The sequence below is a fragment of the Nicotiana tomentosiformis genome, chromosome 8, assembly GCF_000390325.3.
Source record: "Nicotiana tomentosiformis chromosome 8, ASM39032v3, whole genome shotgun sequence".
In the NCBI taxonomy this organism is placed as follows: Eukaryota; Viridiplantae; Streptophyta; class Magnoliopsida; order Solanales; family Solanaceae; genus Nicotiana; species Nicotiana tomentosiformis.
Genome location: NC_090819.1, coordinates 52,944,257 through 52,964,726, shown reverse-complemented (window position 1 = coordinate 52,964,726; position 20,470 = coordinate 52,944,257). Strand labels below are relative to the sequence as shown.

The 20,470-nt window shown below is 39.4% G+C and overlaps 1 protein-coding gene and 1 long non-coding RNA gene across 2 annotated transcripts; one reads left to right on the top strand and one right to left on the bottom strand.

Annotated features, from left to right (window-relative positions):
- Nucleotides 1–17,387: 17,387 nt before the first annotated feature.
- LOC117280335 (uncharacterized) lies at nt 17,388–20,202 on the bottom strand. Its single transcript, XM_033660038.2, has 4 exons — nt 19,934–20,202; nt 19,673–19,815; nt 19,473–19,570; nt 17,388–17,852 (listed from the first exon to the last, which is right to left on the bottom strand). Exons 1-4 carry the CDS (start codon nt 20,172–20,174, stop codon nt 17,624–17,626), a joined length of 711 nt encoding a protein of 236 aa, XP_033515929.2. The 5' UTR covers nt 20,175–20,202; the 3' UTR covers nt 17,388–17,623.
- Nucleotides 19,916–20,402, top strand: LOC108947735 (uncharacterized). Its single transcript, XR_001972275.3, has 2 exons — nt 19,916–20,020; nt 20,204–20,402. It is a non-coding gene; the product is annotated as an uncharacterized lncRNA (long non-coding RNA).
- Nucleotides 20,403–20,470: the final 68 nt, after the last annotated feature.

The following is a 20,470-nucleotide window of genomic DNA, read 5'->3' as shown; positions in this document are numbered from 1 at the left end:
AATAAGTCTCAAAACACACACACACCTTCATGGTTCAAAGTGGAACAAGTGATTTAATCACAACACAATTTGTTTAACATTCCCAACACCCATACACAACCCACACTTAGTCTACGGAGCCTCTAAAAATACCAAAGAGTACAATGATAGTGCCGGCAACAAGGCTCTGGCTATACCTCAAAACACGTAAGAAACAAAAGATGCACAACCCCGGAATGAGATGGGGCTCACCAAGTCAGCTGGGAAGAATGAGCACTGCTATCACTGGTCAGAATCCCCCGCTGTGGAACCACCTGAATCCATTAAAGATGCAGCGCCCCCGGCAAAAGGGACGTTAGTACATATCGAATTGTACTAGTATGAAAACCAAACACCAATTTAAGAACTTAGAAATATAGTATGAATATGATGAATCAAGGCGGCAATAGATTGCATAGATAGCCGTTTAAACCAAAGCAAGCTTATCAAGAGTTGTCATTAACATTTATAGAACTTAAGATGAGATCCTCTGTAGTCATTTTCACACAAAGCGGCTCCGCCGCCTCACCCCAATGTATGCAGGTGGAGGTGTAAGAACAATACCAAAACTCTACTCAAGCGGCCCCGCCGCCTCACCCCAATGTATGCGGGTGGAGATGTAAACACAATACCCATTTCACACAAAGCGGACCTGCCGCCTCACCCCAATATATACGAGTGGAAATGCATCAACGATACCAATACCTACACAAAGCGGCCATGCCGCCTCACCCCAATATATATATATATATATATATATATATATATATATATATATATATATATATATATATATATATATAAGTGTGTGGGTGGTGATGCAACAACAATATCAAAACCATACACAAAGCGGCATTGCCGCCTCACCCCAATGTATGCAGGTGGAGGTGTAATCTCAATCACAATCTCTTCACAATTTAGCATAATAATTTTCACATAAATCACGACTTGGAATCATAACATGTAGATACACAATCCATAGTTTTGAACACATCCTCAATTTATAATACAATATGATAAGGCCATTTGAAACACGAATTGAACATATATCTTTGTCACAAAATTTATTCGGAATACTCGATTTGTAATAAATATCTTGGAACTTACAAGGATATTGGGGTTCCAATTCTTAAAGAAGAGTTTAGCCAACATACCTCAATTGAGCTTCTTTAAACTCTAAAATATTTCGAAAATCTTAGCAACTTCAATCTATTTTAGAGATATAAAAAGTTGAACCAAAATTAGGAAGATTATCATGGTTCTAGCTTATTTGAGCATTTTATGAAACACTAGGTGTGCATTAAGGTATCAAAGTCCTTTTATGGAGGATTCCATCACCCCATAACCTATTCTTTATCATTTTTAGCTCAACAATTTTTCCTACACCCTTTGATAACACATGCATGCAAAATAACCAACTCCCATACCCAAGAATCATTTTACTAATTACCCAATTCTAGATAAAATTCGAGATTGAGGGTTAGGGTGTAGAATCTTACCTCAATGATGAAGACCTAGTGAGTTTTCCTTGTTAATCTTCAAAGATTTGAGCAAGAAATGAAGGACAATTTGTTGAAGATCACTCTCTCACTCTAGGGCACTCTCTCACTCTCAAAATATCAGGTTTTAGCTCCGAAACAGGATATGCGGTCGCATATGCGATCGCAGAATAGATATGTGGTCCGTATATCGGCCGCACAATTTGGTGCCAAAAACTGAAAAAACTTTGCATGGGTCTGCTTCTCTATGCGACCCGCAGACCTGTTCTACGGTCGCATAATGAACTGCAGAACAGTTATGCGGTCGCATAATCGATCACATAATGGCATCCATCCCAGCCCATACCTGCCTCACTTTGCGGCCATTATGCAGCCCGCAGAGTGATTCTGCGGTCGCATAATGGACCGCAGAAATGCATTTCACTGCCAAAAATTTTCCTTTACTCCTCAATGCATTGTTCGACCCAAAAAGTCCGAGCTGTCTACAATCCTCAAACACGTAAGCCTAGTCCGGTACCATGAAACATTATCTTTCCTTTGCGAAATTTTACGGGGCCTTATATTCTCCCCCACTTAGGATCATTCTTCCTCGAATGAGGGACAAAAATCTATTATTAGCATCAAATGTGGCCCAACTGTTAATTCACACTCACTAGTAGTTTCAAAATTTGGCTAACTCCCTAAATTTCAAAAAATTTCGCCAGAGTCTCCCTTGTAACTGGGCCTATCCACCTGCCAGAGAACCCCAGAAACACATCCTAACAGCATATACATAATCCCACGACGTAACATAACACAAAACAACACCAATTGTGGACTCACATACAATATATTTAGAAAGAAGCACATTTACATTAACTGAACAAGTGATACAAGAATCCATAGGCGACAGTTTTATAGAAAGGTTACATAGCTTATACAAACAAGTAAGGATACTTCTCTTTCATCTCTTCCTCGGCCTCCCAAGTAGCCTCTTCAACCTACTGGTTTTGCCACAACACCTTCACGGAGGAAATTTCTTTATTCCTCAACTTTCGGACTTGCCTATCAAGAATGGCAACTGGAATTTCTTCATACGGTAGTTTTTCATTAACTTCAATGGTCTCAACCGGCGCAATAGCTAACGGATCTCCAATTACCTTCTTCAACATAGACACATGGAATACCGGGTGCACTAATGACATCTCAGGTGGTAGCTCAAGCTTGTACGCCACCTCACCGATCCTCTGAATGATTTTGTACGGTTCGACATACCTCGGACTCAATTTCTCTTTCTTACCAAATCGCATTACACCCTTCATGGGGGAAACCTTCAAGAATGCCCAATCATCTTCTTTGAACTCCAAATCCCTACGACGAACATCCGAATAGGACTTCTGACGGCTCTAAGCAGTCTTCAACTGCTCCTTAATGATCTTAACTTTTTCTATAGCCTGATGCACGAGGTCTGTCCCTATCAACTCTGCTTCCCCAATTTCAAACCACCCAATGAGAGATCTATATCTCCTACCATATAAAGCCTCGAAGGTGCCATCTAAATGCTAGGAAGATAACTATTGTTGTAGGCAAATTCTATGAGTGGCAAATGATCATCCCAGCTACCTTTGAAGTTTAGAACCTAAGCACGCAACATATCCTCAAGCGACTGAATAGTTCGCTCTGCCTACCCATCAGTATGCGGGTGAAAGGTTGTACTAAGATTCACTTGAGTACCCAAACCTTACTTCTCAATGCATTGTTCGACCCAAAAAGTCCGAGATGCGGCTCACAAGCTCGCCGCGAAGAATTTCTACAATCCTCAAACACGTAAGCCTAGTCCGGCACCATGAAACATTATCTTTCATTTGCGAAATTTTACGGGGCCTTACAATGTTTGCTAAACTCCTCTTGTAGAATCGATTTCCATGATGTCCTAGTAAGTTGCGATCATGATTGGCTCAATTTCTTATGTTTCATGTTCCGAGTCCTTCCTAATAGATTTGATTATTCAAAAATAAGTGTTGTGTTGAAAGATGTATGTACCCAAAATGTGCTCCAAATGTTCCTATCATATCATGATTCCCTCCGAGAATGTAATCTAGTAGGATCAATGTATCAAAGGTGTTGTGATTTTAAAAAACCATGTTTCAATTGCAAGCTAGCATGCCTAATCGTGGTAGAGAAACTCAATGTGCTTAAGACTCTTGTTTGCCCATATGTGTACTTAAAGTCTTGATTTAAAAATTCTCTTATTGATGATAATCCATGGTAACGCTTGAAAGTTATAGGGGTGAGTATGAAATGTGGAATACGGCCGACGTGCCAAGAATTGATATTACAATTGTGACCCCTAATGCCAATGAAATGGAAAGATGGGTGAAAGTGTCACGCCCCAAACTCGGGGAGCGTGACCGACACTTAACCGAGAGAACCCGGCCAAGCAAGCCTGTTAGATTTTCTTCTACCCAAACTCATCCATGAATAAAGAGGAGATGTACTCCATTAATCAAACACTAAAAAGATTTTTATTAACAACTTCTTTTTCATTCCCATTAGCAGCTTCATTCATAATTTCCAAAATATTATGAGTTTATAGAATTAATGAAAAACATGATTTCCAAATACCAACATTTCTAGTTCAATTTCCAACATCAACCACAACCCACAACCTGTCTACGAAGCCTCTAAGTACAATACAAGAGTAATATGGAAATGCCGGCAACAAGGCCCCGGCTATACGTCAAAATACAGTACATGAGAAACAAAAGATACATGACCCCGAAATGAAGTGGGGCTCACCAAATAAGCTGAAAAGAGTGTACTGCTATCACTGATCAATGCCACCTGATGTAGAACCACCTGCATCCATTAAAGATGCAGTGCCCTCGGCAAAAGGGACGTTAGTACTGTCGAATAGCACTAGTATGTATAGCTAAAAGTCCTCTTTCAAAATAGAATACCCATATAAGAAAAGGCAACACATAGAAACAGCAAGCCACAATCAACAATATCCAAATATCCAGTTAAAACACAATAATTTTCAAAATACGAACTTCATACACAATTTTGGTTGGGAGATCATTAGCACTGATATACCACCATCTTTGTTAGCACGGAGTCCAATCACGCCCGATCGGCTAGGACATCTCCCCACGAACAATGTGGTTTGACATGTGATACGAAAGAAAGTTGTTACCAAGAGTAGTGCCACCATGTGCGCAACATGGCGTCCGATCTCCACCCGATCAGCCAGGCCGCCTCCCCACATATGACGTGTGGGTTGACTTTTTCCAATCCACAATTGTTACAAGTTTCATCCCAATTAAGGGGAATAATATCACAATTTCTCCAATGTTTCAATTTCATCCCAAATAAGGGAAATAATCACAATCCACCCCTACACCGGCACGTGTAGTTTCAGGTGAGGGCCTTATGACCCACCCTTCCTCGATTTTGCTAACGATGCTCCCAAAAATATTTTTGATTTGATTTGCACACAGAGGTAACATAAATACAATTGTACTCACCTCAACATCTTTCACATTGTATAAATTCTCATTAGTATTTCCGGTCATTCACAACGATAATATTTTCTTGGCTCATTTGGCCATTCACAAGATTCTTTATTCCTGGCACGATGGCCATATTTCATATTCCACACTTTCACCTCTTTCAATTTCAAAGATCACCATCAAATATCAACATATATAATATTCCGGAAATCACAACTTCAAGTTCATTAGAAATGAACAATTTAAGCACAATTGATTTCTTTCAACAAGTAACATACCATTTATTCTTGAAATATTTTCCCCAAAAAAGGGCAATACACAATTTTCATTCACGAATATGTAAGAATGCAAAATACATTGAAAATACTCACAAATCATAGTATTTGTTAAAACAGCCACATATGGCATGACTTGAGTACAAAAGCTTTTAGGCAATTCTATTTTCGAAGACATTTTAAAGCAGTTGAGTCGATGCTCATTTCATAATCTTTATCACATATTCTCATTTCATTGGCACCACTAGCCACAACTATAACTTAAATTCTTGGCACGTTGGCCACACTCTATATCCCCAATTCACTTATTTCACTTCCAACTATCTTTATAGATTATCAACAATAAGATATTTCCAATCAAGACTTTAGGTACACATATGAGCAATTAAGAGTCTAAAGAATATTGAGATTTTCTCACACAATTTGGCATCATAACCTTCATTTGGAACACGACTCAAAGACATAGCATTTTAATACACATATCATTCTTGAACACATTCCCAAAGGATAACATAATGTGATAGGAACATTGGGAACAAGTTTTGATTACACAATTCTCATCACTTTGCTTATTCGGGCAATTGAATTTATTGGGAACAACTCGGAACATAGAATAAGGAACTTGAGACAACCATACTTGGAACTTACGGGAACATCATGGAATTCAATTCTAAGAGAGAAAGTTTAGCCAACATACCTCGCTTTGAGCTTTCCTTAAATTACTACAACGTTCCGAAAATTCTATCAATCCCAATCTATTTTGAGACATAACAAAATTGAACCATAATTAGGAAGATATTCATGGTCTCACCTCATTTGAGCATTTTATCAAACACTAGGTGTGCAAATTTAACTACAAGGTTCTTCTACAAGATTTCCTTCACTCCACAACCCAATCTTTACTTATTTGAGCTCAACAATCTTTCCACTAACCTTATTAGTACAAGTATATATAAATAATACTCTTACACCGAAGAATCATACTCTGGATCATCCATCTTTTACCCCAAACTCGAAATTGAAGACTAGGGGGTTTGAATCTTACCTCTTAGATGAAGATCTTGTGATTGGCTTCCTTGATTCTTGAATATTGGTGCAAGATTGGATGATTAGAATATTAGGTTTCCTCCTTCTCTCTCTAAAATGCTCTTACCTCTCTCTAAAACCCTCAGAAAAATACCCCAAAATAAGCCCCAAAGGCTATTTATCAAAATGGGGTCAGGTTATGAAAATAGAAAAATTAACATTCTAAAATCAGATCGCGGTCACATAATGGACCGCAGAATGGGTATGCGGGTCGCACAATGCACCGCAAAATTGATGCCCAGAACTGAGCTGCGCTGGCCAGGTCTGCGACAAGTTTTGCGGTCACATAACCACTTCTGCGATCACATAATTGTTCTGCGGTCGCAAAATTGACCGCAGAATCGCATTCCGCCAGCCTTTGGTAATTTGGTCATAACTTCTTGTAGGAGTGTCCAAATGACAAACGGTTTGAAGCGTTAGAAACTAGACTCGACGATCTTTCATTTGATAGGTAGTATATATATATATATATATATATATATATATATATATATATATATATATATATATAATCAGATCACGGTCGCATAATGGACCGTAGAATGGGTATGCGGGTCGCACAATGCACCGCAAAATTGATGCCCAGAACTGAGCTGCGCTGGCCAGGTCTGCGACAAGTTTTGCGGTCACATAACCACTTCTGCGATCACATAATTGTTCTACGGTTGCAAAATTGACCGCAAAATCGCATTCCGCCAGCCTTTGGTAATTTGGTCATAACTTCTTGTAGGAGTGTCCAAATGACAAACGGTTTGAAGCATTAGAAACTAGACTCGACGATCTTTCATTTGATAGTATATATATATATAGATATGCTTGTCTAAATTTGGGTCTTGTGCGTATTTATTTGGAACTTTAGTCTATCATGTAATTTCCAACTTGACTTGGACTTGGGGCTCTCCTTAGACCCCACATCACTTATAATATTCCTCGTACACTTATTATCATATCCAATTGATATCCATCATATTAATAGTTCTCGTCTATACACAAAATAATATAATTAGGGCACATCAACTTTCTTAATAGCGCTTAAGTACTTCGAAATTTTCCGGGGTGTTACAGAAATATTATGAAATGAGCTGTAAATCCTTTAAATAATAAATGTTTTGGGAGTATCGTTTAGTCATCGAGGAAGGGTAGGTCAAAATGACCTAACCCCGAAACAACACGTGTCGGTGTAGGAGTGATTGAGGGGTAAATCCTTGTGTTTATGTGATGAGATTGTTTTCCCTTATATGGGATGAGATTGTTGTGTTGAGATATTTCCCCTTAAATGGGATGAGATTACTGCTAGCAAGATGTGATGTGATGTGATGTCAACCCACACGACATTGTGGTGTGACGGCTTAGCCGATCGGGCTGAGATCAGATGCCATGCAGCGCATATGGTGGTGTCTTGAGTGGATGTCTCGAGGTGAGATGGCTTAGCCGATCGGACTGAGATCGGACTCTGTGCTAAAAGCACGGTGGTATATCAGTACTAAAGATCTCCCAACTTAAAAATATTGAAACTTACTTGAAATTTACTTTTCTCCTAACTTGACCCATTGATAATGTTTGAGGCTCTTACTGATTTCATGTTTCCTTTTCCTTTTACTGTTACTTGTTCTATTGAGAGGGTGTTTAGTTTTACATACTAGTACTATTCCATATGTACTAACGTCCTCGTTGCCGGGGGCGCTGTATCTTTTCCATACCAGGTGGTATTGATCAGTGATAGCAACACACCCTCTCCTCAGTTGACTTGGTGAGCCCCATTTCATTTCGGGGTCGTGTATCTCTTGTCCTCTATGTAAATTGTTTTGAGGTATAGCCGGAGCCTTGTTGTCGGCACCATCATGCTACTCTTTTATATCTATTAGAGGCTTCGTAGACATAGCGTGGGTGGTACCTTTGTTTTGGAAAGTCAAATTAGAAATGTTGTATTTGTATCATATGTTTCCACTTTTAAACGATGAATGTGTAATGTGATATTTTGGGGAAATCTTGAATGAAGTTCTAACGGTAGTGAAATTTGGATTGTTCATATAACCTTCTCATTGTCTAATTATTGAAATTTACCTTCTCTTTATTCATGGGTGAGTCTGGGTAGAAGGCATTGTACAGGCTTGCTTGGCCGGGTTATCTCGGTTGAGCGCCGGTCGCGCTCCCTGAGGTCGGGGCGTGACACTTGTCCAACCATCTTTTCCCTTAGTCTCGGCTCTTCACTCTGCTCGGGCCCAATGCTTGGCCGTGTCCGGTCCCGGGTGCACCATTCATCCTCTCCGGGCTCTGAGATGTGAAATTCCTCGGCTTTACTCGAGGCCATGTCAGATCGTGCTTTCCTCTCGTTTCTTTACCGAAAAATCGGGGATAACTTTATCTCCGATTTTACCCGTACACAAATTTGCTATTAATTAATTTCTTAGAGCATCGATCGTCTCTTAACCCCATCACGTACAGTTGTTCAATAGCTATTAGCTTTAATTCTGAAGTTCAATATCACATAAGGGAAAGAAATAGGAGAAGTTCAATATCACCGGATATAACGACGCATCAGCTAAGCCTGGACCCTAGGTTCAAACTGGTGAAGCAAAAAAGAAGACCCCAGTCCGAGGTAAAGCACGTATTCATAAAGGACGAGGTAACTAAACTTCTCAAAATAGGGTCCATTCGGGAGGTGAAATATCCCGAATGATTAGCCAATGTAGTTGTAGTCCCTAAAAAGGGAACAAACTTAGAATGTGTGTAGATTATAAGGATTTAAACAAGGCATGCCCCAAAGATTCTTTTGCGCTGCCCAACATCGATCGCATGATCGATGCCACGGTCGGCCACGAGGTCCTTACATTTCTCGATGCTTATTCCGGGTATAATCAAATCCAAATAAACACGGAAGACCAGGAATAGACTTCATTTGTCACCACGTATGGAACATATTGTTATAATGTGATGCCCTTCGGGCTAAAAAATACAGGAGCTACTTACCCACGCCTAGTAAAAAAAATGTTCGAGGAACAAATAGGTAAATCAATGGAGGTTTATATTGATGACATGCTAGTTAAGTCCCTGCGTGTAGATGACCATTTGGCTCAGATAAAAGTCATAGATTTTTCTCTCTACTCAAAAATAAGAACGATTTCGCTTGGACCCCGGAATGCCAACAGACATTAGAGGAATTAAAGCGATATCTATCGAGCCCACCATTGCTTCATACTCCAAAAACAGACGAAAAACTTTGCTTGTACTTGGCAGTATCAGAAATCGCGGTAAGTGGTGTCCTAGATCGAGAAGAGCAAGGTACGCAATTTTCCGTTTATTATATAAGTCGAACCTTAGGAGAAGCAGAAACTAGATATCCACACTTAGAAAAATTGGCACTTGCACTGATAAGCGCCTCTAGAAAGTTAAGACCGTACTTTCAATGTCACCTCATATGCGTATTAACCACTTACCCACTTCGAAATATTTTGCACAAGCCTGAACTATCAGGCCGATTGGCCAAATGGGTCGTCAAACTCAGTGGGTACGATATCAAATATCAACCCCGTACGGCCATCAAGTCTCAAATTTTAGCGGACTTCGTGGCCGATTTCACGCCGAGCCTCGTACCCGAAGTTGAAAAAGAACTCTTATTGAAATCGGGTACATCATCGGGGGTATGGACCCTTTTCACGGACGGGGCTTCGAACGTGAAGGGGCCGGGCTAGGAATCATTTTAAAGCTGCCCACAGGTAACACTATTAGGCAATCTATCAAAACTACTAGGTTGACTAACAACGAGGCCGAGTATGAGGCCATGATTGCAGGTCTCGAGCTAGCTAAAAGCTTGGGAGCAGAAGTCATTGAAACCAAGCGTGACTCATGCAAAGGTATTTGGACAAACTGCAGGTAACTTTGCACCGTTTCAAAGAATGGACCTTACAGCATGAACATCGAGAACAAAACAGTGAGGCCGATGCACTTGCAAATTTGGGATCATCGGTCGGGGAAGATGAGATCAGCTCGGGGACTGTCGTTCAACTCTCGAGATCCGTGATCGAGGAAGGTAACGCCGAGATAAACTCTACAAGCTTAACCTGGGATTGGAGGAATAAGTATATTGAATACTTGGAGAACGGAAAGCTCCCATCGGACCCTAAAAATTCGAGGGCCCTACGAACCAAAGCTGCTCGGTTCATATTGACTGCAGATAGAACATTATACTGAAGGACATTCGATGGACCATTGGCAGTATGCTTAGGACCAGGGGACACCGATTACGTCCTACGTGAGATTCACGAGGGTACTTGTGGAAATCATTCTGGTACCGATTAATTAGTCCGAAAAATAATCAGAGCAGGATATTATTGGATCGATATGGACAAAGATGCAAAGGAGTTTGTTCGAAAATGTGACAAATGAAAAAGGTTTGCACCGATGATCCATCAGCCCGGAGAGCAACTTCACTCAGTCCTATCCCCATGGCCATTCATGAAATGGGAAATGGATATCGTCGGCCCTCTGCCATCGGCCCCAGGTAAAGCTAAGTTCATTTTATTTATGACTGCCTATTTCTCTAAATGGGTTGAAGCTCAGGCGTTCGAAAAAGTTAGAGAGAAAGAGGTTATAGACTTCATCTGGGATCATATCGTATGCCGATTTGGGATACCCGCCGAAATAGTGTGTGATAATGGGAAATAATTTATCGGCAGCAAAGTGACGAAATTCCTCGAAGACCATAAGATAAAAAGGATATTATCAACACTGTATCACCCTAGTGGGAACGGACAAACCGAATTGACGAACAAAACTATCATTCAAAATCTAAAGAAAAGGTTGAACGACGCTAAGGGGAAATGGAGAGAAATCCTACCCGAAGTTCTTTGGGCGTATCGAACAACGTCAAAGTCCAGTACGGGGGCAACCCCATTCTCCTTAGTATATGGCTCTGAAGCCTTGATTCCAATTGAAGTCGGAGAACCCAGTGACAGGTTTCGATATACAATAGAAGAGTCAAATCACGAGGTTATGAATACTAGCCTCGAATTATTGGATGAAAAACGAGAAGCCACTCTCGTCCGATTGGCCGTCCAAAAGCAGCGGATCAAAAGATACTATAATCAAAGAACAAGATTCGCCATTTTAAACTCCGGGACTTAGTGCTAAGTAAAGTCACCCTCAGTACCCGAAATCCAAACGAAGGAAAACTGGGTCCAAACTGGGAAGGACCATATCAGGTTCTCGAAAACGTCAGAAAAGGATCCTACAAGCTTGGTATTATAAACGGAAACAACTATCAAGCAATTGGAATGTATCGTACCTAAAATGATACTACTGTTAAGGTATGACCCTCCTATATTCGTTTATATTTCAAAACTAACCCTTGCAGGAGTCCGATCAGGAGCAAGGATGGATCCTTCAATACAAAGCCCTAGGTCTGAAAGCACGCGTTGCACTCTTTTTCCCTTAAACCGGTTTTATCCCAAACAGAGTTTTCGGCAAGGTTTTTAATGAGGCAACCATTGATCGTGCTAACTTAGAAACAATTCGACAGTATCCGAGGCCACTTTACAATCGACCTCGAATACTGTGGGGGCATTAGCCCTCAAATATATCAAGTTCGATGCAAGAAAGTTACTTCATAACAACAGGGTTCCGATAGGAAAAATTGTTAGAGCCAAATGGTCAAAACGAACCATGCTCATGTAGTTGGCCCGAGCCCTGAACGCAAAATATGAACACATGTATAATGACTTACAAAGAATGTTTTTTACCGATATCTTATATCCAAGAAAAATTTCCTCTATTTCGAGATTTATTATGCAAACAGGATTAAGGTAAATCTTCGAGTTCAAGCAAGCACTCACTCGATTAAGCCTACGAGCTACATTACCTCGAGTTCGAATCACTCACTCGACTACTAAGCCTACGGGCTACATTACTTCGAGTTCAAATCACTCACTCGACTACTAAGCCGACAGGCTACATTACTTCGAGTTCGAAATCATTCACTCGACTAATAAGCCTACAGGCTACTCTTATTTCGAGTTCGAGCAAACTCTCACTCAACCATTAAGTCTACGGGCTACATTACTTCGAGTTCGAATCACTCACTCGACTAATAAGCCTACGGGCTACATCATCTCGAGTTGGAGCAATTACTCACTCGACCACTAAGCCTACGGGCTACATTACTTCAAGTTCGAAATCACTCACTCAACTATTAAGCCTACGGGCTACATTACTTCGAGTTCGAAATCACTCACTCGACTATTAAGCCTACGGGCTACATTACTTTGAGTTCGAAATCAGTCACTCGACTACTAAGCCTACGGGCTATATTAATTCGAATTCAAAATCACTCACTCGACTAGTAAGCCTACAGACTACATTACTTCGAGTTCGAAATCACTCACTTGACTACTAAGCCTACGGGCTACATTACTTCGAGTTCGAAATCACTCACTCGACTATTAAGCCTACGGGCTACATTACTTTGAGTTCGAAATCACTCACTCGACTACTAAGCCTACAGGCTACATTACTTCGAGTTTGAAATCACTCACTCGACTACTAAGCCTACGGGCTACATTACTTTGAGTTCGAAATCACTCACTCAACTACTAAGCCCACAGGCTACATTACTTCGAGTTCGAAAATGCCCACTCAGATATAAAGGCTACAAAGTCCGAATTCGATCAAATTGCCTAAAGCCTTATGAAAACATTCATAAGGCATGAATAAAACAAAATCTTCACAAGGCAGAAAATAAAACAGAGGCAAGACGGGAAAAGAAAAGATATTTGTATATATTTACAAGATTGTTTGCAACATCCGAAATAGAAACTAAGGGACTAAGTTTCTTGGTTATCCCCGGGGGCGGTCTCTTCTCCATCGGGCTCCTCCCCACTCTCGGACCCGCTCTTGCTCCCATCATCGTCATCATCGGAAGCCAAGGCTTCAGCATCGTCTTCGAGCTCTTTAGCCCTTTTCATCTCTTCAGTAAGGTCGAAACCTCGAGCATGGATCTCCTCAAGGGTCTCCCTCCGAGATCGGCACTTAGCAAGTTCAGAAACCCAATGTGCTCGAGTATTGGCGGTCTCGGTTGCCTCTCTTGCTTGTACCTGAGTAGCTTCAGCATCCGCCTGATATACGGACACTAATGCATCCGCATAGGACTTTTCCTTTTCGGCATCAGATTTGGCCTTGGCAAGTTCGGAGGCCAACCGAGCCTCGAGTTCCTCAATTATTTTCGCTTGAACCGAGCTCTTCTCCTTCATGCCTTGAAGTTGGCTTACAGTCGATGACAATTGGGCTCGAACAGTCTCCTTTTCTTCAGCTAGACGGTCCATGCCATCTTTCCATACCATGGTCTCCGCCCTTATTATATCAACTTCTTCACGAAGCTGCCCGATCGTCTCGAGTTTCTGCTGCAGCTGTGAGATCAAAATATTAGCCTCCAATCCTGAATCAAGCCCATGAGTTCTTAATATTATCATTACCTGCTCGGTCAGGTCGGTCTGGTCTTGATGAGCCTTGGCCAACTCAGCTCGAAGGCCTTTGATTTCTTCTTCTCTTTGACCGAAAAGGAGTTTAAGGCCGTTCCTCTCCTTCGTAGCTCGTCGGAGGTCGGCCTCGAATCGATGTAGCTCAGCTCGAGACTGAGAACATGCTTCTTGATGAACCACCACGGCCTGCGTAGAAATAGGAAAAGAAGTTAGAAAAGAATAGCAAAACATAAAAAATAATATCAACGAAGAGAGTTAAAGCTTACCCGATTCAGAGCTTGCTGCACTTCGCAAAAAAGGCCCGACACATCACTAGGGCCAGCAGCGTCCTCGACCACAATAAACAAATCACTGAAGGGGTCCTCTCCTTCATGAGACCGGCTCATCTTGAGGGCCCCCAAAGCCTGGGCTTCCCGAATCGCCCCTTTGAAAAAGGCAGGGAGAGTGGGCGAGTCTCCGATTACTATTGCCTCAAGTGACTCGCTTGGGACGTTCTCCTCAGTTCAGAGAGCTTCAGGACCGGCCCCTTCCGATGTACCCACTGTTTGTTGACTTCGGTAGGAAGCATCCTCGATCTCTAATGACTCGGGGACTTTGCCCGAGCCTTCCTCCGATATCTCCTCGGTCCGAGGCGGAGCCTTATAAATCACCATCGATTCAGCCGCCTTTGGGGCATCAGTGCTTTTCTTCATTCGGGCCGCCAGCGCGGACCCGTCGTTTTCTTCTTCTTCTTCTTCTTCGTCTTCATCCCTTAGATGTAGAACTGATTCTACGGTCAAAGTAATGGTACTCTTCTTCGGCTTACGAGCCGTCTTCGTCTTTGGTTTTGGATCTTAGGGAGCGGAGGCCCTTTTCCTCTTATTATCCTTCACCGGTTTTGGAATAGAGGTCGAAGCCTCTTCCTCGACGGACGAGGGCCTCAAAACCGCATCTTTTCCCACACCTACATACGGAAAAATTTATTGAAGTATATGGAAAGCATCTCGTTCGAACTACCAAAAAATAAAAGAAAGGGGCTTACCGTGATTTTTGGCCTCCCATCGACCCTTTGACAAATCACGCCATGAGCGCTCGGCGTATGTGGAGGTCGAAGCTAGATCTCGTACCCATTTCTTGAGATCGGGAACTGCGTCGGGCATCCAGGGAACCGCTGCATCACAAAAAGAGGATATCGGTGAGAAAAGAAATGAAAGGGCAAAGTAGTAGGAGATAACAACAGAATTACACTTACGCTTCATGTTCCACTCCTCAGGAAAAGGCATCTTTTCAGTCGGAATCAGGTCCAAAGTCCTTACTCGAATGAACCTGCCCATCCAGCCTCGATCCCTGTCCTTGTCTATGCTCGAGAATAGAACCTTGGTAGCCCGACGCAGAAGTTTTATTAACCCTCCTCGAAAAAGGCAAGGACGGTATAATCGGATGAGATGGTCGAGGGTGAAATGCATCCCCTCGATTTTGTTCACGAAGTATCGGATCAAAATAATGATCCGCCAAAAAGAAGGATGGATCTGGCCTAGGGTTATTTGGTATTGACGGCAGAAGTCAATAATAACAGGGTCGAGGGGACCTAACGTGAAAGGGTAAGTATATACACTTAAAAACCCTTTCATGTAAGTGGTGATATCTTCTTCAGAAGACGGGATTACTATTTCTTTGTTCTCCCAATTGCAATCTTTCTTTAGCTGTTCGAGGTGCCTCTCGGTTATCGAACACATATACCTCGATACAGGCTCACATCGGCCGGGAACCGACGAGCCTTTGTCAACCTTAAAATCAGACGTAAGAACACACGCCCCAGGAATGCATTCCTCAGGCCGTGGCTCAACCGGTGTTTTGTTGGCGGCAGGCTGTGAAGAAGAAGCTTTTTCTTTCTGAGGAATGGTTTTTGATGTTTCCGCCATTTTTTAAATTTAAAGATCGAGAATAGAAGGAGGTAACAAAGATTTGGTATTTTTGAAGAAAGGTTTTTGCAGAGAAGAATCACAGATTTGCGAGTGAATTCAGAAAATATGAGAAAGAAGTTAGAAAATTTAGAGTTTGAAGATGTAAAAGTGATTAAAAGTGAAAAAAGGGATTATTTATAGGTATAGCAATGGCGGTTCAATTTCGATAATGGCCGACCACCGTCTGACACGCATTAAATGCCTTGAAAAACTAAACTGACGGGACAGCTATCACATGCGTCATGATCGAGCCCAATATGAACGTCAGCTTATATCTAGTCGAGCCGTTGTGAAATCATGTCGTTTCTCACTACATCCTTCTCGAGAAACGAGGGGACTATCTGTATACAGTAAAAACTGGTTAGTCCTTCGTACGAACTATTTTAAATGGCAATATATTGGATCGGAGAAGCGTCTTCATAGTATAAGGTTGAGGTCCAAAGTCAGGTCACTAAGCTTCGAGCCCGAGGGATCGATCAATGTCGAGCTCGATGTCATTATCGAGCTCGAATCCAAGTCGAACTATGATGCAAAGTGAAGTTATCGAGTTTATGAGGCAGAGACCGACCAACACTGACCCCGAATCAATATAAGGATCCGAGTCAGAATCGAGCTCGAGTCAAGATCGAGAGCTCGAGTCAAGACCGAGAGCTCGAGTCAATATCGAGCTCATAGACAAGAGCCGTTGCAATCCCACTAGAGGAGAGAATCCTGACAGGAATTATGGAAAAGCTGATTTATCATGGGTCTCCCACTATGTATTTTTAATTATAACTAAAAGTAAGATCCATCTACTATAAAGGGGATAGTTATTATTTCTGTAAGGACCAAGCTTTTGCTTACATTGTAACTAAAAGACCATACACTCCTATATTGAAGGGTTATTCTTTTGGGCTTTATTGATTGATTCATCTTGCTTAGTCCTTAAATCTTCTTCTTTCCAACCTTGTGTATTTTTCATTCTTTACAATCCGTATTTGATACTTTCAATTTATCCTTACGATTTGTGTTAAGTTATACTACATATCCTTAGAACTACGTATAAATTCAACTTTATCCGTTTTTCGGGTAAACAAAAAGCAAGCATTGGAAGCACCGGAGAAAGTTTAAGAGGGGAGTGATTGCAGCTATCTATAGTGCTCTAGTTTATCAGATATCGATGGCCAGGATCTGGATGATATTTGGGAATCAAATTGTACAAATCAACCTTGCCATGCAACAGATAGATTCAGGAGTTATTAGAGAAAATGTGGATAGGCTTATGGGCTCAAAGAGAGCGAGTAGATGTGATTTTTTCATACAGAGATTTTGTAATAAGTTTTCCTTTTCGAGGGAGGGTTGTTGTTTTCAGAGGCGTGTTGTCCTTTATAAATTCCTTCGTAGAAAGTGGCTGAGGTGCTCTTTAGGTGTATCAGTTTTATGTGTTTATGGTAATATTTTACAGTTATTACCAAAAAATAATTTCATTATTTTTTTATGTTTATAATATATGAGATATGAATATCATTTGAGAAATTAAAATTAAATAATTCAATTATCTTTTATAACATAAACAAATTGAAAAATAAGCTTTTGTGTACTTTTCGTTTATAGCAACTAAATAAAATTTAAATGTCACATGTTATAAACGTATAACAATCGATCAGTATAAAAGACAATAAAATGTTCGAACAAATCTGTTATATTGCGGTTTACAAATAGATGAAGTAAAATGTTTCATTTTTTATAGCTCAATTAGACCTTTTATTTGTCTTATTCTAATGTAAATGATAGAAGTACATTATTATAGGGCAGCCATATATGGTATTCCTCGATTCCTCCTCCTTGCTTGCTGCCATTTCAGGTTTTCACGCACTTTGGCTTGAAAAAATTTATTATTTGTCCGGAAATCATCGGTTTTGTGGCTGGGACAATTGAAGCAGGGGATTCTCCTGAAGTTTCTTCTGCAGCTTTGATCTTTTTCTGAGACCTTCCTTTGATCATATCCACCTCACCATCTTCGCTTATTACTACCATGTCATATGGAACTTTCTCTGCATAGTATTCTATATTCTTCTTGTCGTGGTGCCTGTAATTTTTTAATTATACTAATTAGGATACACGCGATTTGAGTGTATTATATCAATGAGTATAAATATTAAAAATACTATTCCCTCCGTTTTAATTATTTGAACTCATTTGTTTGGGCGAGTTTAAGAAAAAAGATAAGACTTTTGAAACCGTGACATAAAATGAGGCACATATATTTTATGTGACTATAAATCATTACATAAAGTTAAATTATTTTTAAATATATAAAGGGGTCATTCTTTTTAGCACGGACTGAAAAGGAAATAAGTTCACAAATATTGAAATGGAGAGAGTATTAAACAATGCGTTTGAGTTATAAAATAAAATTTAAAAAATATAAGCTTTTGAAAATGACGAATATTAATCTTATTTAGTGAACAAAATAGCTTATGACCTAACTAACGCTAAGCATGAAAATTCATATTGTAAACTTTAAAATTTAAATATTAGTTTATCTAAAATTTAAAATAAAATTCTTGAGATTTGGACGTCTGATATATTCATTCTAGTATATTCTTAATATCTTCACTTTTATAAAGAAGAATAGAAATATTTTTTTTTTATCTCCTTGCAAAAATTTTGCTAACTTTGGTTATTATCACATCTTCAAATCAACAGGACTATTAAGAAGTTTCATCAAAATTATCAACATTAGTTTGTATTAAAAAAAATAAGAAGAAAGAAGGTGGTTAAAATTTTTTGCTTTCCTAACATTACCCGCACAAAAATAAAGGTTCTTATTGATTATTAAGGTGATGAATTTTAGAAAAGTTATAGTGGTTGCTATCTAACCTTATTACCGAGCATCTAATTTAGTCTAAATATGATTAAAATAATTCTAAAAAAAATAGATAAAAGCTTAGAAATGGGTGGTTTCCAAATGATTCCAAATTTGTTAAAACGACCATAAATTCTAGGAAACTTAAAAGGAGAAAAGTAGGATTCTTATTAATTTTTACACGATTAGGAATACTTGTGGCAAATTCATAATTACATAGGAGACCACAAAATAAAATTATTTTTTTGTATGTAGTATATGTCATATATTTGTTATTATAAACTTATCGCTATTTAAAATTGAGTTTAAGAAAGATTATATGAATAAATTCAAAATTAAAGCGAAGACAAAAGCTTGAAATAAAAGCCTTAATAACGATCCATAACGTTTAAAACCCCGGAAACGTGAAAGGATTAGATTTAAGGAAAATAGATGCACAATTTAAATGTGATTTATATAAAGTAAAATATTACTCGATTTTAAAATCCTTAATATTAGGATTTGCTACATATTTCAAATAAGAAACAATTCAATAAGCAAAATTTTAGTTAATTAATATTAAAAAATAATTAAATTATAAATTTGTCCGGTGTAAAATTTATTTTTTAAGAATAGAAAAGATGAACTATATTTCTCTAAGGGTTTTCGTACTTTTAAAATAATATAAATATAGATATAGATAGATTAGAAAGATTGACGGCGTAAAAGATTTTTATACTACCTTATAGGTAAATAACTATCAATAGTGAGTAGAATTGAGTAATACAAGTAACCTTCCATACAATTTAATTAATTGCCCTGATAGTTGAAAGAGTCATTACAAGGCCTAGATATTAATACCTGTCGAATACTATTAGGTTTGCTCGAAGGCTAGTGATCAAATCAACCACGAGGAATTTCAGTGGATGGCCCATCTCAGTTCTGATTTTTGGTTCTACCTAAATGAAATATCAGAAAGTAAACTCCAGTTGTAGAAATATCATTTAAACAAGACAGCTGAAGTTCAAAGGGATGAATGATGATATATGATAGGCACGTACCCCATATTTTTCGCAAAGGTCAATTAAATACTGAACTTTGTGATACTTAGCATACTCACTTCTCCACTGGTCCCTTTTTTCTCTAATTTTTGGAAGTTCTTCAAAATCCACACTCCAGATGTCCGACCATGTCTTCGCGGAGACTATAAAAAACGCAAAAGCAATTAAGCAAAATTTCCTACATGTCATAAATAATACATACTTATATGATGTTCTTGCATATATTTAGGACTCTGGAAATGATTTAACATGAAAGTATACGAGGAATATTGAGCCAAGGCATCATGCCAAGAATAGTAACAGTGCAGCATGATTTCAAGGCAACATTCTTGAGAGTCCATTCAAGAGGTTCAATGGAGAATTCTTTTAATGCATCCATAACTATAAGCACATGTTTAGGAACATTTGATGACCCCATGAGTGTCTGTTGAAAGTTGAAATCTTGATCTGGTGTTTTCTTACAGAAGTTGTTCTCTTCTATATTAGTAGCCATAGCCTCCATTTGAAATTTTTTTTTTTTTTTTGAAGAAGAAGAACGGAAGGGATTTACTCAAGGGCTTTCAGATACTTATATAGAAGTTTTCAGGAGCTGAAGAAGAGGAAGAATGAAACAGGAAAATAATTTGTTCGATGTTAACAAGAAAATGACTTAGAATGCTTTATAAAACCTATGATGTAAAAGAACATCATGCAAAGAAGCCAAATAAGTTGCCTGGTTTGAGGTGATCTCCTTTCTCTTTGTTAATTGGAGATGCTTGGATCCCAACTCTTTGTTACGACAAGCTCAAAAATAACTCT